The 15,927-nt window shown below is 44.0% G+C and overlaps 2 protein-coding genes across 2 annotated transcripts in view; one reads left to right on the forward strand and one right to left on the reverse strand.

Annotated features, from left to right (window-relative positions):
* Nucleotides 1–15,927, forward strand: part of LOC308308375 (ephrin type-A receptor 6-like) — a gene marked incomplete at both ends in the record, with an annotated part of 377,312 nt that overhangs the window by 95,552 nt on the left and 265,833 nt on the right. The window lies entirely within an intron of this gene.
* The window catches only part of LOC308308075 (CCR4-NOT transcription complex subunit 2-like), a gene marked incomplete at both ends in the record, with an annotated part of 72,486 nt that continues 59,864 nt past the window's right edge, over nt 3,306–15,927 (reverse strand). The window contains 2 exons of the mRNA XM_080753444.1: nt 3,306–3,354; nt 10,844–10,892. Of these exons, the coding sequence (XP_080609570.1) occupies nt 3,306–3,354; nt 10,844–10,892 (98 nt within the window). The remainder of the gene's footprint in view (nt 3,355–10,843; nt 10,893–15,927) is intronic.

Raw genomic sequence — 15,927 nt, forward strand, 5'->3', positions numbered from 1 at the left:
GACCAATTATATGAACATAGGTTGAAAAGTGGTGGAGTGCCCCTTTAAGTACATATACTTAGTTACTTTACACCACTGCGCTCCATCTTCTCGTATAGTACTGACTTAAACCAAATGAACACCTGAACATGTACAGATGTGCCGTTTCAACTCATTATTTACAGCTCTTTTCCTTCAAATGTCCTTCAAATGCATTTTTTCCACAGGTTTCTTTCCCTGTTTTGCCTTTCTAATGTTTATGGAGAATGGAGCGAATTTTTGCTGAAACTCAAATGTCAAGACACCACTCCATTCCCATTGAAAAGCAGAATCCATCCATCTTCATACGTACATTTAACCCATTTAGAACGGGTAGACATTATTGTGTATCATTATCTTATGCTTTAACTATTGAAAAATAGCAGATATACAAGCTCGCTGCGAGCTTGTAGATCTGCTATTTTTGCAAAATCGTGAAAATTTGAATTTTGACCCGATTCTATAAGTGTCTTTTGAATCCTTCTAAGGTTGTTTGAAAAACCGATGTTTCTATGTCAGCGATCTGGCCAGCCATCGTCAAAGAAAAGGTCCTTTTCTCTTAACTGGAGCTCAGTTAGTCTGTTCTTGAGAGACTACTATGTCAGTGGTTCTCAAACCATTTCATGTGAAGGACCCCCACAATTATATTTATTTGGCCACGGACCCGCATCTCAAAATATCTAGTTCCAGGGACCACCCCCAGAAGCAAAATTTGAGTTACAAACGTTCGCTTTGAATATACATATATTCAAAGATTTGCACACATTTTCACGACATTTTCCAAAAAATAGCAGATCTACAAGCTCGCTGCGCGGCACTCGGTGCGCTTTTATATCTGCTATTTTTCACTGGTTAAAGCATTCAATAATTCTAGGCCTAAATTAAACTGTGAAGTCAGAGAAGGTCATGTAAATAGCGAAAATACCTGATCTACAAGCTCAATGTTCTGCAAATCCCCTGAAAATCTACTGTCTTGCCAATGGCAGGATCTGTGAGGTTTTGAAATGGCACATCTGTAAGGAGGTGGCCGAGTTCATTCTCATTCACTCCAAACAGTGGATCATTTCAAACGAATACTTACTGAATGCCCCATCTCTAGCGTTGGGATTATTTAGGATTGTAACGATTCCGGTTCCTTAACGATCCCTTCTTACCAGTCCGATACATTTTTTTTTATGTAATTTTTTATCCCACGTGCCAAGTGCCTATGTAATCCTGGGCTCTGCTCTCCCTCTGCCGTGCCTGGGGAGACAACAGACTTACCTCATGCTTCCTTCTATGCATGAGGAGTCCAAGTTGCTTCTTTTCACCTGACAGTGGGGATTTCTCTGGTTTGGACATAGCGCGTGGAAGGAACACGTGATTCCAACCAGTTCCTTTCCCCTCCATGCAGGTGCCCCGGCTGGCCAGGGGGAGGCAGTATAGAGACCAGGATTACTGCATGTTTTTGTGAGGGTATCTCGCTTAGGAGACACGGTGAGAACATGCAAACTCCACACAGAATACCACACCTCCAGTCCGATACCTTAACGGTTCCTTTTAACGATTTCCAGGGGGTTCCGAATGAAGCCGAGAAGTCAGTAACTCTGAGAGTGCACAAATGAGTTATGGTGGTCGTTGAAATTAAAACATTTGAGAACCACGTAGTATTGCAATTGCATAGCACAGTGGTTCTCAACCTGTGGTTCGGGACCCCCAGGTGGGTCCCCAAATTATTTAGGGGTGGCGGGTGGGTAGGGGATCTCTCCAGTTAAAATATGATTATTTTGGGGGTCGCGTCCTGAAAAGGTTGAGAACCACTGCCTTAAGGTACAGTAGGAGTGAGAGAGAGGAAGGGACTCGCTAAATGGGAAAGTGTCTTGAAGAAAGCCGCTGACAGGCACTTGGGTGTGTGGACCGTGACCCGTAACCAGAGGGTCACCCAGGCTCAATGTCCACGTCAGCCGCTGTACGGCCATTAGAGTGTCCTTGAGCCGGACGACAGGCCTGTGTTCAGACTGACAGCACACACATCCCGTTCTTTCTCGGCCTCATGCCGCTTGGAATCCGACTTTTATCAAGTCTGAACCGCAAAAAAAGGGGGGGTTGAATAACTGACGAAATCACAGAAAACTTTTTTCATACATCTTTTCCAGAGTTGCTCAACCTTCTCTGGACCAGGGGCCCACTTGAAAATAGATTGTGTTCCTATTTATCGATTTGAAAAATACAAAAAATATATTATTATTATTATTATTTTTATTTATTTTTTAATCAATGTTAACATTACAATCTGTGTTTTGACCATTATTTGGGAGCCCACTTACAATAGGGTTGCGTATGTCGCTGTGCAGTATTGTACTGTACTGTAGGCCTATCTGGGAGCGCAGAGATATTGCGAAGTAATATTTGTTCGATGTCCCATTAGTTCGACGCTGGTGAATGCTAACCTGGTGGATGTTATATGCCTAAACCTAACCCAAACCCTAACCTCAGTAAAACTATGCCTAAACCTAACCCTAACCCTAACCTCAGTAAAACTATGCCTAAACCTAACCCTAAAACCTAACTCTTAGTCGAACTAATGGGACGTCGACATATCGAGATTTTACCCTACTAACCTTTACTGCAGTGTATTGTACTTTATTGTACTGGAGCCAGCTGTCCTCATATAGCTGATTATGTGTCATCCTATGTGGGGGCCCCCTCCCCAGCTGCCTGTACAGCTGCATGTGCTGTGTGCAGCTGCATGTGCAGCTGCACCGCAATCAACGGGCCAGAGGTGAAACTGCAGCTGTGGAGGGAGCCAAAATGGACGGCCTCTGTGTCAGTTTCAGAGGCATCAACTGGGTATGGCAAGGTATGGTAGCTGCCATATCTTGGCTACAGGGGAACAAAATAAAACGTACTTCTAAAAATGAATTCATCATGCCTGTTGCTAAGGTATGGCAACATGACTGGTGTCTTGCACGCACGCGAAGGCGCGCATGCAAGACACCAGTCATGTTGCCATACCTTTGCCTTTGCTGAACTGACGCCACTGGTCAGTTTACTTTTTGGATTTATTTATCCAAAAAGTCATTAACTTCCCCTATCTCTGCCACGTGAATGGCTGCGTGCCAGAGCTGTCCTTACTATGGCAGAGACGCCAACTCCGGGCGAGGGGAGGGGAGGGGAGCAGATGGCTGCGGTGGGCTTGCAGTGGGTCTGTCCAGACACGTTCTCTGAAGGCACGCTCTCTCTTTTTTTTTTTGTTCGGATAATAGAAGCCCACGTCTAGCCGGTCCTTTTGTTCATCTAAAAAATCTCTAAATGAGAGCGGTCTGGCAGAAGATGCCGGGCCCCCGCGTGTTGACCCTGCGAAGGCAAAATTACACGTTAGAGAGAAGAGAGAGAATGGAGTCTGGAGTCTCCTGCTCAAGATGTTGGTGGGAGAAGTACTTACCACTTAACTCTGAAATACCTGGAACGCGCCCGAGTCGTGTTAGATTTTAACCACTTTAACCATTATTTTATGCTTTAACTATTGAAAAATAGCTCACAGCGCGGCACCGAGTGCCGCGCTGCGAGCTTGTAGATCTGCTATTTTTGAAAAATCGTGAAAATGTGTGCAAGTCTTTGAATATCTTTGACTCGATCTTTGACCCGACTCCTAAATCCTTCTTCTAAATCATGTTGTTCTCAAACTTTTTCATGTCAAGGACCCCCAAAATTACAGGTATTTGGCCGCGGACCCCCATCTCAAAATATGGTGTTCCAGGGACCACCCAGAAGCAAATATTTGAGTTACAAATGTTAGCTTTTAAATAGATGTATTGAAAGACTTGCAAAAAAAAATCACGATTTTTCAAAAATAGCAGATCTACAAGCTCGCAGCGCGGCACTCGGTGCCGCGCTGTGAGCTTGTATATCTGCTATTTTTCAATAGTTAAAGCAGTCAATAATCGTAGGCCTAAATGGGTTAAATCCCCTCTAGTCATACAGAACCAGACTTCAGAACTGTACTTTGACTGTTTCATGCCCTGTAATGGAAGGACGCTGTTGTTGTCTGCAGAGTGAACTGCAGAGGAGGAGGCGCTGCTTTGTCCATCTGCCTTCCATCCGTTTCAGTGCATCAATATTGAATGCTTAATGTGCCGTGCATGTGTTCAATCCATACGACCGTCCGTGACCATATACCGTGTATAGGGCTTTTTTGGGCACGGGAAGCGACGGGCGCCACCCAGTAATCCATTTCCAATGAAAGGCGAGCGGGCAGGTATAGAGAGGCGGGGGCAATCTGACAGGCGTATGAAACTGCCGCAAACACACACAGCCGCCCGTGGCAATTTGCAGTACCTGTACAGTGCATAACGTCTGACCGCTTCTCTTCACTTTTCATGAGCTTTCCCTGTAAAGTACCTCCAACGCTGTTTACATTTTTTGGCTGATAAAGTATTCCATGAATCAATCAATCAATCAATCAATCAATAATTTGTTTTAACTGACAGTATAAATCAGTGTTACTTTCGTAGACTAAAACTAAGACAAAAAGGTTTTGTCGACTAGGTTTTTTCACCGACAAAAAAACTACGCTATAACTAAGACTTCACTTCATAAAATGTAAACTACTAAAATGTTTGGGAGGGACTAATGGAGAAGCGATCCAGTAGAACTAAAAGTCAAGTCATTTTATGTTTGGTTGTGCTTGTAGAGCTTGTGGCAGCTCTACAAGTTGTGAGCTTGTATTTCGGCTATTTTCAGCATGCAGCCAAGTTTTAATCAGCCATTACGACGCCATCGAGGCCCGACAATTTACATTTTATTTGACAAAATCGACTGTACATTTAGTCGACTGAGGTCTTATAATATTTAGTTGACTAAATAGACTAAAACTAAAACTTTTCAGATGACTAAAATATGACTAAAACTTAAGGAAATGTCATTCTAAAGACTAAAACTAAATCTAAATTTGCTGTCAAATTAACACATGATGTGTGTTTCTTGTAATGCTTATGGTCTCAGGTTCGCTTCCCCCATTGGGCTGTGGCTTTGCTTGTGTGTTCGTCTGGAAGGCCTTGGAGTGCCTCGGCGGATGTTACAATCCCATGGTGATAACATTAATCTGAGTCTTATAGACCTCCGCTCCTCTATCCACGAGCCACGTCTTGTTTTTCCCTCCCCTCTTTATCTCCCAGCTTTCCATAGGTCCCAGAGAAGCACGTCTACACGGTCGGGTTCATTCGTGCCCTTCGGGCGGCGTGTAGCCATTATCAGGCCTAAAATGCAACCCTTGTTCATCGCGGCGGCTTTCAAAGCGCTGGTGTTATTAAAGAAAAAACCCTGCACACAAGGAGCTAGCGGAGAGCCTTAGGGAAGAGAGAGAGAGAGAGAGAGAGAGAGAGAGAGAGAGAGAGAGAGAGAGAGAGAGAGAGAGAGAGCGAGCTAGGCTAATGGCTCTTTCCCTAGGAACTTGTACCTTGTTCCCTTAGCACGCTAAAACCTGCTAGCTTGGGCTGGAAAGTGATGCATTGAAATGACAGATTATACTGATGCGGGTGACAACATAATAGAATATCTGATAGGAATTTTAAAAGAACAGAACTTTTTTTAAGACCTTATAGATGACGGGGAAAAAAAACAAAGTTGAAGCAAGAGATGCAAGCAAGACACACTCATAGGCATGGGAGGCAAACTGGAACCAGAAGTTTGATGGAATGCATTGCAGTTAATGAGAGCTGGCTGGACCAGCTTATGAGCAAGCAATAACTTTGAATGATTGCAACCTTTGTCAGTCATGTAATCTTTTACATTAATTTAATAAAAAAGCCAATCATGTTTGCACACTTTTTTCGCCCCAATTGCATCATTATGCCAATTACTGTAATTCCTCCCACTGCTTGCCATTGCTGTTAAGTAATTAGGCTAGGTGCATTAGCTTATCAGTATGCAGTGGTTCCAGGGTGATATATACCTGTACATACATATCTAACTGTGTAGGTAAAGTAAAGACCATTATCTGATGTGTTTGCGTGTGGGATCAGCTTGACTCCTGTGCCAAAAATACGAGCTGAACCACCGCCCATGCCTCAACTCTGTGAAATTCCACCGGTATTACACATTATTACGTTGAGGTCTCTCTGCTACCGTATCGCGTCTAATGCGTTTAGCCTTTCTATAAGCTCAGTGCTTGGCAGCAGACCTGGGGGATAAATATTGCATCGCAGACACATCTTATCGTGAGAATGTTAATTTAGGGCAGCAGCAGCAGAGATAACCTGCTCAAGATGTTGGTGCGAACAACCCCGTGGTGGGAGAGGTACTTACCACTTAAATCCCCTCTAGTCATACAGAACCAGACTTCAGAACTGCACTTTGACTGTTTCATGTCTGCTCCAAATCTCCAAATGTAGCCAATCTTGTGACACATTGTGAGCTTGTAGATCAGCTATTTTTAGGTCATGTTATCCCCAGAATGTGAACGCTGGGGTTCGAGTGGTCAGGTAAAAGTAGCAATACCACAACTTTGTTACAAGTGCAAGTCCTAGGCGGGGTGGTAAAGGTGCCTTGCCTAACCACTGCGGAGGTTGTGGGTTCGAATCCACTGCGGCATATCCGGCGTTGTCGAGCGTCTATACGAACACAATTGTAGGGAAGCCGGGCGGGGAGGGTGGTAATTGTCATTGCACTTATTCCTACGGGGTGGGGGCGGAGCCGTTCAGCAGGGAGTGTTGGGAGGGAGGAGTAGGGCGGAGGCTCTATGTCCTCCCGGTGGGGGCTCCTCACTGGCAGGTGAGCCAGTAGGATGCAACAGCGCGTGACAAAAGGAAGTAATAGGCATAACGACTACATTGGGTGGAAAAAGGGGTAAAAAGCTAAAAGTCCCACATACTTACACACACACAGTCCTACATACTTATACACACTCATGCACGTACACTCGCACACACAGCTTATAGTGGGTAGAGAGCAGTCTGGTAATCTGAAGGTCACCGGTTAGCTTCCCGGGCACGGTCTATGTCTCTTAGTGTCCGTGAGCAAGACACTGAACCCTAACTGCTCTCCCCCCTGTGAACCAACCATCATGACCATCCGATCAGCCTTCAGTTGGTTGCATTTTCAGCACATTAACACATAGGCTGCTAAGGTTTATAACATTTCTAGCTGTTGCTGCTGCCACCATTCACTTACGCTTTATTTTGAAGTGCCTCGGAAGCTTCGTGCGTGTGCACTGTGCACGTGGGTGTCCGCTGACGATTGAGGAAGATAATCCCTTTGTTTACAAAAGCTCGCGAAACTATAATCCAAAACGGGGCCGACCATCGCGGTAAAGTGTCGCCGTGAAAACAATCAGATCTCTCCTTCCCTGGCGCTCTATTCATCTGATTTAGCTGCCTCCGCCATTTTCTGCCTCTCTGTCTCACTGCTTGGTGCGGGGTTACGTAATGGACTCGGGTCATTCAGAGGGCAGCCAGCAGCGTGTACAGTTAACCCTATGTTGACTCGTCTGTAAACGAGATAACTCCTTTTGGCACAGTGACATCTAGTGGCCTTAACTCGTCCCTGAACGAGTTTGGCTCCCCAAGTGTTAAGATAAAATGAGGTTGCACATATTATGTGACGGTAGCATGAAAACTGTGTGAGTCGAGAGCCTTATCAGAAATCAATTCAAAGGAGCTTATTGGCGTGAGAAAACATACATTTACATTGAAAAAGCAAGTGTCAAAAGCAACGTAAGAAACAAACTGGGTAAACAGTTGCTGTGGGTAGAGCATTGTGTAAACAGAGCTATGTCAGGTTGCAACTTGGAAAAACTAGCTGTTAGAAAATGTTGGTTGGAGTAGCTTAGAATAAAGCTTTTTTGATATAAAGCTTTTTGAAACAAATATAGCAGCAGTTTTTCTGGGTTTTGCAGTCTCTCCTTGGCGACAAATAGCAGCAGTTTTCCAAAGCCTTTTAAAATAGCATAGAAAATAGGGTTTTCAATGTGTTTAAAGGTAGCAGCTGCGTTCATACAGTATGTACAGTACTGTCTCCATAGGGGTGCTGTGGCAATCAACAGAAACGCACAGAAACATGGACTTCATCAACAACTAGTTTATTGAAAAATCACTATTCATACACAGACGCAAATAATGCAAATAAAACTGACAATATACAGTCTAACAGAAATTAATCAATAAGACGAAAGCGAGGGGGAAGAAAATAATTGCACCCAGCAGTAAACAAGCTTATATGTTTCAACGTCGGGAAAACAAAGCATGAAGTTACAATAACAATTTATTACTATTGGCACCAGACATATGATAATAAACGTGTGAGATATGAGCCTTTTTTCAAGAGCCGGGTCTGAGGGAAAAGGAAATTAAACGCTTGCCTGGTGCCGAACGCCGCTCAGATGCTTAGAGAGTATCGGAATGGAAATACAGCCACTGTTAAAAGCGATTATGAAACTGTCAGTCCCATTAACAGTGCCAATGCATCAAACTGCTGCAGGAGCAACCAAACCAGATTAGCCCATTTAGAACGGGTACACATTTTGTGTATCATTATTTTATGCTTTAACTATTGAAAAATAGCAGATATACAAGCTCACAGCGCGGCACCCGCGCTGTGCCGCGCTGCGAGCTTGTAGATCTGCTATTTTTGAAAAATCGGGAAAATTAGAATTTTGACCCGATTCTATAATTGTCTTTTGAATCCTTCTAAGATTTTTTGAAAAACCTATGTTTCTATGTCAGCAATCTGGCCAGCCATCGTCAAAGAAAAGGTCCTTTTCACTTAAATGGAGCTCAGTTAGTCTGTTCTTGAGAGACTACTATGTCAGTGGTGCTCAAACCTTTTCATGTCAAGGACCCCCAAAATGATATTTATTTGGCCACGGACCCGCATCTCAAAATATTTAGTTCCAGGGACCCCCCAGAAGCAAAATTTATGAAATGTTCACTTTGAAAATACATATATTCAAAGATTTGCACACATTTTCACGACTTATTCAAAAATAGCAGATCTACAAGCTCACAGCGCGGCACTCGGTTGCCGCGCTGTGAGCTTGTATATCTGCTATTTTTCACTGGTTAAAGCAGTCAATAATTCTAGGCCTAAACAGATTAGAGCTGACCCGCCGTGCTGACTGGCGTGCAGGACAGTAGTCAGCAGGCCTGGGCGGCACAGCAGCAGCAGCAGCACAACTCTTTTTGGCCAGCATTTGGAGAGCCCCCATTTTGTCTTTGTGCCAATAGGGCCTTTGCAACGCTGGTCGTTTTGCTGGTAAACACAGCTGAAGGTAATAATTGGGTTTCATCCAAGCACTCGAGCGCCTGTTTTAGATTGGCTATTTGAAAATAGCCAATCTGTTACTCTTAAGCCCTCTAGAGCAGTGGCTCTCAAACTTTTACATTTCAAGGACCCACCTTAACTCTGACCGTGTTCAAATGGGACCATTGTATACTGTATATACCATTGTTATACTGTCAGAGTTACAGACTTGTAATGGTCAGTTTAGAACCCCCTAACCCCCGAGCTCTCAGAGTCCCTGGACCCCACTTTGAGAACTACAACTAAACGGAAGCATTATGTTAATGTTTTGGTTCCAGATTCCATACTTTTTCTGTAATGTACTCAATGTTTTGTAATGTAATCAAACGGTCTGCCTTGAGTCCATATTTACAACATTGTGCGATACTGTATGTGTGATACAGTACAGCTGTAACAAATACAATGAAAGAAATCAGCATTTTGTTGACCCCTAGTGTAAAGTAGTTCTGTCATTTATACAAAATTCATGCACTTTTAACATAATTCAACACTATGCGTTTCAAGTTTCATTCAAGTTGTCGAGTGTGGCCCTTCACTCACTTTATCGAGGTCAGTAAGGCTCTCTGGGGAAAATAAATACTGCCCACCCCTGCTCTAGTATGTTTTTCCCCATCTACACCAAATCTGTTTGTGAAAAATAGCTGATCTCCAAAATCTCTTGTAGTCAGCTATTTTTGGAAATCTGTGAGTGGTAAAAAAAAAAGAAAGACTACGTTCTTTTCTTCTTTTTTTGGATGCCAGGCTGAAAGTGGTTCAGAGTTTCTGTGTGCCAGCGTGAAGTTAACTGTAAAGGAGCTGTGTCCTGGGCCTGCACATTGACCTGCTAAAACTGTACAAGCCGACCATGGTCTATTAGTCATCCCCCATACAGGTTTAATGCAATTTACTATTTAGGCATTTAGCAGACGTTCTTAACCCAGAGCGACTTACAGTAAGCAAGGTAATACATCAATACATCAACATCAATATATCAAATGTAGATAGTAATCCAAGAAAAACTTTGGTAGACCAAGCACCTATTCAGTAAACACTAAAAAAATCACACCCAATGTGAAGTGAGTGGTGGTCGTGCTTGCATAACGTCTTCAGACTAGGATTTGAGTCTAGGATGTACAGGCTATGCTACACACATTATGGCAAAACGCTGAGGAAAAAGGCTACAGACACACGCACAGCCACTTACAGGAGCGGTTTGCACCGCTCAAAAATCTAAAACATAAAAAGCTACTGTATCTACAGTAAATTACATGTATGGTCATTGAGGGTAGGCAAGTGGGAAGTGGCTACGGTAAGTGCTATGGACTAAGGTGGAGTCTGAATAGGTGAGTCTTCAGACAACGGCGGAAGCTAGGGAGTGAGTCTGCAGTTCTACCGGTACAGTAAGTGCAATGGGGAGTTGGGGGCCAAGAGGGCGAAGGGTCTAGGATGAGTGGATTGTTGTCCTGGGGTTTTTAGCGAGGGTTCTGTCAGCTTCCCTGTGTTAGCTGATCTGAGTGAACAGGGGGGTTGTAGGGTTCGATCAGGCTTTGAAGGTACGGAGGGGCCATACCTGGCTGCTTTGAAGGTCAGCATCAGTGTTTTGTACTGCCGGCAGCAACCTGGGAGCCAGTCAAGGGAGTGGAGAAGGGAGGAGGTGTGTGAAAAATTTGGCTGGTTAATAACTAAAGGCGACTGAGCCTTTCAGTCTGTGTAGCTCCCAGACTCTGGGATGCGCGTCCAACAGGTCTTGAGAGCTGCAGCTGCATTTTTAAGAGCCACTTAAAAACACTTATGTTTAAAGAAACATCTGCGGAAAGTCCTTGATTTGATCTTCTTTTTGTGTATATACTGTATGGCTTGCGGTGTTTTCTCTCCCTATTGTATGCAAGGCACTTTGTGAGTTCTCTCCATCAGGCGCGCATAACTTTGACTATAGACTGCAGGAGCACAAAAACCTCCTCACGCTTGTAGCATTTTATAAGAGTCTAGTTATGTTTGTAAACGCTTCATTCTTACTTTTACCATGCATCAATCTCTGCCTTGACGATCTGAAATCTCCATCCTCTCTCTCTCTCTCTCTCTCTCTCTCTCTCTCTCTCTCTCTCTCTCTCTCTCTCTCTCTCTCTCTCTCTCATCAATCAAAATAGTAACTACTAACTACAGTTATAGAATAATTGTAAGTACAATATTTGCCTCTGAGATCTAGTGGAGTTGACATAAAAGTACTGAAAATTGGAAATAATCCAGTAAAGTAAAAAAAAAAATACCTCAAAATTTTACAGTCAAGTACAGCAGTGGTTCTCAACCTTTTCAGGCCGCGACCCCCAAAACTATCATATTTTAACTGGGGACCACCCAACCTATGAGCACTAAGAGTTGACGTATTACATTTTGTATAACGCAGTTCTATTGTGAAAATAGCAGATCTACATTCTCACAACGACTCGCTACAATTTCTGCCTCTAATATTTGACAATTTGGCCAATATTTAATTTGTTATTTTAGAGGTATTAAAAAGTCCTTAATGTTTCACTTTAGAATATTTGCAGATACACTTAAACTTTATGTTGGTTTGTTCACTGTTGAGTGAGAAAACAATGTTGCGCATTAAGTTAATCATCTGGGGACCCACCAAAATAATTGGCGACCCCCCCTGGGGGTCCCGACCCACATGTTGAGAACCACTTAAGTACAGCACTTGAGTACATGCACTCAGTTACGTTAAACCCCTATCTGTGCAAGTGAACACAAAGAGCAGTGGAAACAGCATGGGTGCGGTAGTATTGTTGTAGCACCACTTTAATGTGAACTGATTACAGCATGTTGAATGGTGGGCCGTGCAGCTATCAGTGCCATGCTGTCCACATCAGGGTGACAAACAGGGGGGGCCCCTCGGGGGGGCCCTGGCTTTGGCCCCAGCATTCATTAGCGCTGTGTCACCCCCAGCGCGCTAATGGATGGCTTTGATCTGCAGCACTCCATCACCCCGCACTCGGTTCTCTGTGCTAACACAATTGGGAAGTCAAAATAACTAGTTTTCGTCGCCGTCGGGCGGAAATCTTGTATGTCCAAAAGGGTTACTTTCCAGGAGACTTTCAGGAATAAATCCAATAAATCCAATCCAATTGCTCTGATGTCACTGTGATGACAGGGGAACCACTCTAACAGAATCCCTTTTGTGCCCATATATGGAGTTCCCTGATGTCATCAATATTAATGATGTCCTGTTAGAGAGATCCCTGTGATGCCAGGGGGAAAAAAATCCCTTTTATGCCCATATATGGAGATATGGAGATCCCTGTGAAGCCAGGGGAACAAATCCCTTTTATGCCCATATATGGAGATCCTTGATCTCCATATATGGAGATGTCCACATCACTGTGGCGCCCTTGTCACTTGTCACCCTGAGGTGTCTTACTAGTTTAAGCTCATTTTAATACTTTTCAGTGGTTAAGTATTAAAGCAATCCAAAAGACTAAGATTGCGGATACAAGCGGCCAAAATGAGTGTTCTCAGACACAAGGGTGGCCGTCATCTGCGAGGGACCGCGAGCTGAAACTCCTACACTTGGAAAGGAGTCAGCTTTGGTGGATCCAGTTTGGATGCTTCCCATGTCTCTCTAGGGAGGCCGTCGCTGCACATCCCACTGGGAGGAGGAGACCCCCTGGCAGACCAAGGACCAGATGGAGGGATTACATCTCCACACTGGCCTGGGAACTTGGGCATTCACGAATAGTGATTTTTAGTATTCGAATTATTCGACCTCAAAGTATTGGAATAGTAGAATATTCGACAGGACTGGCCAAACTGTCAAATATTAAGTAAGCAAGAGGCGAACATTGTGAAAATAGCCGATCTACATGCTCACAACGCCTCGCGTTGCGAGGCGTTGTGAGCATGTAGATCGGCTATTTTCACCATATTTATCTGTGGAACCTCAAAGTATTCGAATAGTATTCGACAAGACTGGCCAAACTGTCAAATATTAAGTAAGCAAGATGCGAACATTGTGAAAATAGCCGATCTACATGCTCACAACGCCTCGCGTTGCGAGGCGTTGTGAGCATGTAGATCGGCTATTTTCACCATTTATCTGTGGAACCGAGTTAAATGTAATACCTACAATTCCAAGTGCTTGTCAGGGTGGGGGTCCCCAGTTCAAATATGTTTATTTTGGGGGTCACGGCCTAAAAAGGTTTGAGAACCCCTGGTATAGAGCATTAACAAATTCATCCACCAGGGGCATTGACAACTCATTCTTATGACTTCCTATCTAGCCAAGCTTTATAAACTATATATTTTTTAAAGAGAAAACAATAAAAAATAAAAAAATAAAAATAAACGAATATTCGACTTCGGTGAACAACGTCGAATAGTGACTTTGATACTCGAATATTCCAATATTTGGTGAATGCCCTACTGGGAACGCCTCAGAATCCCCCAGGAGGAAGTGGCTGATGTTGCTCGGCAAAGGGAAGTCTGGAGCTCTCTGCGGAAACTGTTGGCCCCGTGAACGGACTCCGGACAAACGGTTGAAGAATTAGCCACTCGGAAAAATGTAATAAAAAAGCCGATATACAAGCTTACAACGTTGTGAGCTTGGGGAGCGTGTCGATATTTCAACATATCGTCGTTGTCGGGTGGAAACCTTTTATGTCCAAAACCGTTCATTTTGCATTTATCATTTTAAAAATGATCTAAACTGGTGAAAACAGCCGATCTACAAGCACACAACGCCTCGCACCGCGAGGCGTTGTGTGCTTGCAGATCTGCTGTTTTCACTACTTTTTGTGCGACGGCCTTGTGTGATGAAGCTGGGCTTTACTTTGCGAAAGAACGTACAAATTTGAAACTTGGAGATACGAGGTTTCCACCTGACAACGACGATATACAGTAGGGATGGGAAGATAACGCGATATTATCGTTTATCGTGATAAAAAACACTCACGGTAATCGTGTCGTGGAGATTTAATTTATCGTGATATCGTCCTCCGTCTGGGATCAATTCACCTTTTATTTGTCGAGCTGCTTATCTGGTACCACTTAAACCCTCTATAATTGGTAAAAGGTACTTATAATATGCATGCTTGATAGTCTTTTTTTCCCACTCTATCAAATCTCTTTGCCAAAAAATAGCCGTTCTACAAGCTCGCAACACGACACGTTGTGAGCTTGTAGATCTGCTATTGTTTGGCAAATGTTCCGCCCCAGGATAATGGATTTTGATTATCACGATAATATCGTAAATCGCGATTGCTTTTGTCACAATAATCGTGATATGACATTTTCATATCGTCCCATCCCTAATATACAGTAACATTTGTTCTACGTCCTGCTAACCTGCCGACGCTGGTGAATGTTAACCTCTATGCCTAAACCTTAACCCAAACCCTAACCCTAACCTCCGTAACCCTGACACTGGTGAGTAGCTAACCTGCCAACTCCCGTAGTCAAAATGATGACACGTAGAAATAGCGAGATTTCACCGTGAGCTTGTACCATAGTTCAGCTATTATTGGTACTTTAAGTGACACTGTTGTATAAGAATAGGACAGTGATTTATGAAAATATAACGTTAAAAGTTGAAATATGGAGATACAGCGTTTCTGTGTTTTGTGGTCGTGCCAAGGAAATGACTTCAGGGCCTCACGAACTTCATGAACCAGAGGAATTCAGATGAAAGAAGAAAAAAGTTGAAGGCGAGAGTTGGTACTGTACTGTGTATAGATGTGTGTGTATGTGGTGGTTATGAGAGTGACTCAAACCCTGTTTGTTGGCTCACTAGACCAACCAATTACAGCTCAGTCTGAGCGCCAGCTCTTTACACAACGCACACACACCCACTCGCGCACGCACGCACACACACACGCGCGCACGCACGCACGCACGCACGCACGCACGCACGCACGCACGCACGCGCGCACGCGCGCACGCGCGCACGCACGCACGCACACACACACACTCACACACTCAGAGTGATGGATCATTCTCATGTTATATGGCTGACCTCTCGCTGACCACAGCCCTCTGCGTGTTTCTCAGTTTAGAGAAATAGTGATGAAGCCAGCAGCTTAATAGGAGCTATCTGTATCACTGCCGCATTCGGGCTCGCATTACATGCACACGCACTCACATGCACACATGCGCGCACGCACCCGTGCACTCACCCACGTGCACACACCGGGTTTAAATGACTATACATGTGAGGACGTCAACATTTTAGCTTTGGAAATAGACGAAAAATAGCTTTCACACGCTATATGAGCTGTTACGTGGGCCCCTCATACCCACTCAAACTGTAGTACTGTAGATGACACTTGATGTATATCATCACAACACTCTTTGTGCCTTTTTTGCTCTCTCTCTCTCTCTCTCTCTCTCTCTCTCTCTCTCTCTCTCTCTCTCTCTCTCTCTCTCTCTCTGGCGTTCTGACTAAGCCTTCTTTAGAAGTGTGTGTGTGTGTGTGTGTGTGTGTGTGTGTGTGTGTGTGTGTGTGTGTGTGTGTGTGTGTGTGTGTGTGTGTGTGTGTGTGTGTGTGTGTGTGTGTGTGTGTGTGTGTGTGTGTGTGTGTGTGTGTGTGTGTGTGAGAAACAAGCCCACAGCGATGTAAATGGAAGCAGTATTTCATCGTCGCTGTCGGGTGTAAACCTTCTA

Source organism: Nannobrachium achirus (genome assembly GCF_963921795.1).
Source record: "Nannobrachium achirus genome assembly, chromosome: 22".
NCBI lineage: Eukaryota > Metazoa > Chordata > Actinopteri > Myctophiformes > Myctophidae > Nannobrachium > Nannobrachium achirus.